The 4,187-nt window shown below is 54.6% G+C and overlaps 1 protein-coding gene across 1 annotated transcript in view; it reads left to right on the forward strand.

Moving 5' to 3' along the window:
• Positions 1 to 4,187, forward strand: part of UBR4 (ubiquitin protein ligase E3 component n-recognin 4) — a 136,680-nt gene that overhangs the window by 121,533 nt on the left and 10,960 nt on the right. Inside the window, 3 exon segments of the mRNA XM_015412557.1 lie at positions 1 to 50; positions 1,918 to 2,025; positions 2,166 to 2,285. The exon segment at positions 1 to 50 is cut by the window's left edge and continues 18 nt beyond it. Coding sequence (XP_015268043.1) covers positions 1 to 50; positions 1,918 to 2,025; positions 2,166 to 2,285 — 278 coding nt within the window.

A 4,187-nucleotide genomic window follows, 5' to 3' on the forward strand; every position in this document is an offset into this window, starting at 1 on the left:
ACCGCCTGACGGGCATCCGGGATTTCAAGCAGGGCCGCCACCTCCTGACGGTGAGTCTCCCTCCTCCCGCTCTGCCGGGTCACAGGCAGGAGGGCGATCTGGGCAGCCATTGGGCAGGCTCTGGTTTGCATAGCTGGCCTGTCTCTTATCCGTCTGTTATTAGGGCTCAGACTAACGGAAGAGCTGGTGGCCAGGCAGAAACCCGGGGTTTAGAAACCTGAGCTTCCTGGGCCACCGTCGGTTTGGGCTGGGCGTTTGGCAGCAGGCGGGTGGCACGAAACGTGGGCGTCAGAACCTAAAAAAGGTTAGTCAAGAATAGAAGAGGGCCAACTCTAAAAATCTAATTATAAAACACACAAAAATATACATGTATTTATTCAACATAAATTAAAATAACAAACAAGGGCCCATTCCTACCTCACAAAGAAATATAAAAACATACAAGGGCTAATAAGATAGACCTAACGCGTTTCGGCCTTTACAGGCCTTCCTCGGAGGTCTAATACAGACAGAACATGTTGACTGATATGCAAAAATACATACAATCATACATATATGGAATAAAGACCAGAAACCAATTGTTCCAAAGTTTAACCACTGGGCAGAGAAAAGAAATACAAAAATACAAATGAAGCCTCCAGTGTAATCACCTGTCCAGTAGTACTTCTCTCAGGAATGGGCCCTTGTTTGTTATTTTAATTTATGTTGAATAAATACATGTATATTTTTGTATGTTTTATAATTAGATTTTTAGAGTTGGCCCTCTTCTATTCTTGACTAACCTTTTTTAGGTTCTGAATTCTAGGTTTAGGTTCAGTCTTTTCCCCCTTTTTTCTTCTTTGTCCTTACGAAACTTGGGCTTGCCAGTTTTGTCTGGTCCAGCTTTGGTGACTTCTTGGCTTGGTGTCACAAGAAAACCCCAAATTGGCAACACAGTTTTCTCTTTCGTTTGCTTGCTTTGAACAGAAGCAAGAAAAATAGACCCCGGAGGGGGGGGGGTGACGGGACAGGTGCTGGGACCGGTTCCTCTCCATGGAATAGTTGGTGGAGGTGGGGATTTCAGCTGGATTTGCGGGGGGGGGCGGGTTGAGAGAAACTGCTCCAATCGGCAGTCCCCTCTTCCTTCTCACTGCTAACTGTGCCTCTGCCCCATCCCATCCTCCGGAGGCTTGGCCCCCTGGGGCCATGGAGCTGTGAGTGCAGGAGGTGGGCTGAAGGCCAGTCCTCTGGTGGGGCGGGGGGGGAGAGGGAGTGGCCTCCCTCTGCAACAAGGGGGAAGAGAGCAGATCTGGGGATACTGCCACTCGATTGGGCCCTTGGGAGCACCTGACCCTAAAGGAGAGCCAGTGTGGTGTCACCACCGGTAGTGTCAAGCAGTGTTCCCTCTAAGCTGAGTTAGTGTGAGCCAGCTCACAGTTTTTTAGCCTCCAGCTCACAGATTTTTGTCTTGGCTCAGGGAGGATGGCTCCAGAGCAAACTAATTGATGCAGGAGCCAAATCGCTCGCTCACAACTTTTAATGCCAGTAGCTCGCAAGGTAGAATTTCTGCTCACAAGACTCCTCAGCTTAGAGGGAACATTGGCAAGTGTTGGTGCTGGAGACCCAGGATCCCACCTCTGCCTGACCTCGCAGCTCACAGGGTGACTTTAGAACAGTTTCTTGTAGCCCGGCCTCTCACACAGGGTTGTTGTAAGAAGAAAACGAGGAGGTCGTGGGAAACCGCGTGCACTGCTTGAGCTCCTTGCAGGAAGGGTGGGATGAGAACGTGAAGGGAGGTAAATGTGGTTCTGGCAGCCTGGTTCAAGTTCATAGACAAGAAAGGAACCCCTCCACCCCCCCTTGACTGTGAGCCGAGCCGTGGGCTCCGGTCTGCCCCCGGCCGTGGTCAGCTCTCCTGTCCTTCCTCCCCCCTCCCAGGTGCTGCTGAAGCTCTTCAGCTACTGCGTCAAGGTCAAAGTGAACCGCCAGCAGCTGGTCAAGCTGGAGATGAACACGCTCAACGTCATGCTGGGAACGCTGAACCTGGTGAGGAGGGAGCGGGGCAGGTCCCCCCCCCCTTGTGTGGCAGGGTTCCCTTGTTTCTCCCATAACTGCCGGACCTTTGGGCCCCGCCCAAATTGTGCCCAGCCGGTCACCCAGAGGCCCTTTTGTCACGTCCTCCGCAGGCTTTGGTAGCGGAGCAGGAAAGCAAGGACAGCGGAGGGGCGGCCGTGGCGGAGCAGGTGCTCAGCATCATGGAGATCATCCTGGACGAGTCCAACGCAGAGCCCCTGAGCGAAGACAAGGTGCGGGGGGGGGCGCAGGGAGGCGGGGGCCTGTCTCTCTTGGGGCCCTGTTTATTCTCTAGGGGAAAGTGGGGCCAGTTCTTCCTTCCCCACCCGCTGTAGTCCTCCCCCATGGCCTGCTTTAGCCAGTGAGCTCCGGCGTAGCTCTGGGGTTTTGCACCTGTTTGGGCAGTTGAGGCTGCATCAGTAAGACTCCTGTTCATAGAGGCGCCTGGAGCCCGCCTGGGCAGAGAACCAAGGCAGGCTGGAGGGATGCTTGAACAAGGGTGGGGACCCACAGTCAGCAAGGGCACGTTGGGGCCCAGAAGTCGGTTCTGCAGAGGCAGAAAAGGGATGCTCCCCCTTCCCCAGTCGGATCACCAGGTGTTCTTGCTGGGGGGACCACCTCAACTTGGTTGTCCTCGTCCCATTTTAGTTTCCCGCACACTCCTCTCACTCAGGCTTGGGTTGGGGCCACGTGTCGGGATCACGCTGCTTCTCCGGGGAGGTGGGCGCTTGCAAGACTGAATGCTTTTCCATTCCACGAGATGCCGGGGCTAATAATGTGCCCGATAAAAGGCTCAGCTGGAACCCTTCCTGACATGCTAGTTTTCTAGGGAGGTACGAACACACTTGAAGCCGCTTTCCGCTGAATCAGACCCCCCCTGGGTCCATCAAGGTCAGCATTGTCTGCCCAGACTGGCAGCGGCTCTCCAGGTTCTCAGGCAGTGTTTCCTCTAAGCTGAGTTAGTGTGAGCCAGCTCACAGTTCTTTAGCCTCCGGCTCACACATTTTTGCCTTAGCTCAGGAAGGATGGCTCCCAGAGCAAAGTAATTCATGCAGTAGCCAAATGGCTGGCTCACAACTTTACTGCCCATAGCTCACAAAGTAGAATTTTTGATCACAAGACTCCAGGGCTTAGAAGGAGCCTTGGTCTCAGGTGGAGGTCTTTCGCACAGTGGGGGCAACAGTCGGAGGGCTCCCAGTGTCCTGGCCCCACTGGTGGACCTCCTGGTGGCACCTGATATTTTTTGGCCACCATGTGCCATCAGCCTGATCCAGCATTGGCTTCTCTTACGTTCTTATGTTCTTACCTACCGCTTGGTCTCTTTAACTGGAGATGCCGGGGATTGAACCTGGGCCCTTCTGCGTGCCAAGCCGAGGCTCCACCACTGAGCCCCAGAAAGGATTCTGCCACAAGTGGGAGACGTGTGATTTCTTTTTGCATAGGGGAGCATTCCCTCTCGCAAGCCCTCCGCCTGCAGCCGGTGAGAACTCAGTCGAAAGTCGCCGGCTGCTGTTCGCCTCTCTTTCTGCAGGGCTCCCGCCTGAGTGATTACCGTGCTTGTGGCAGAATCCTTTCTCCCATTATCAGCCCCCCCCCCCCGCCTGCCCCTGCAGGGCTCGTTAATGGCTGAGAGCTGGAGCCTGCCTTGAGGCCTGGGGGTTAAGGCGGCCCTGACCCTGCCCAGCGGCATTAGTGGCAGACACAGGAAGTCGGGGCGCTCTGCCGCCGGATGGCCCTCCTGGGGACAAGCTGGGAGTGCTCCTCCCGTCATGCCAGAAGGCTGCTGCTTATTCCTCTGTGTGTGCTCAGAATAAATGGGCAAAGTAATTCGTCTGGGAAAGTACCCACTGAGGAGGAGGAGGAGGAGGAGGTCTGTTACGGCTCTGCATGGACCAAGGCTCTGGCCTTGGCCGCTTCCCAGCCAGCCATTGGCGTGATTCTGGCCCAGGTGATCCAGTTGCGCATAAGAGAGCGGCAGAACAGAATGCCACTCCGCTTCTGAGCCTGGTTGCTTTTGGCTTTACAGTCAGGAGGCACGCTCTGACCAGGGACTCCTACAGAGTCCGACCAACCCAAAACTTTGCAAATGGGGTTATGTTTTTATGATGTTTATACTCTGTGCAAAGAAAAACAGT

This window comes from Gekko japonicus, unplaced genomic scaffold (assembly GCF_001447785.1).
Source record: "Gekko japonicus isolate JY-2015 unplaced genomic scaffold, Gekko_japonicus_V1.1 scaffold131, whole genome shotgun sequence".
Taxonomy (NCBI): domain Eukaryota; kingdom Metazoa; phylum Chordata; class Lepidosauria; order Squamata; family Gekkonidae; genus Gekko; species Gekko japonicus.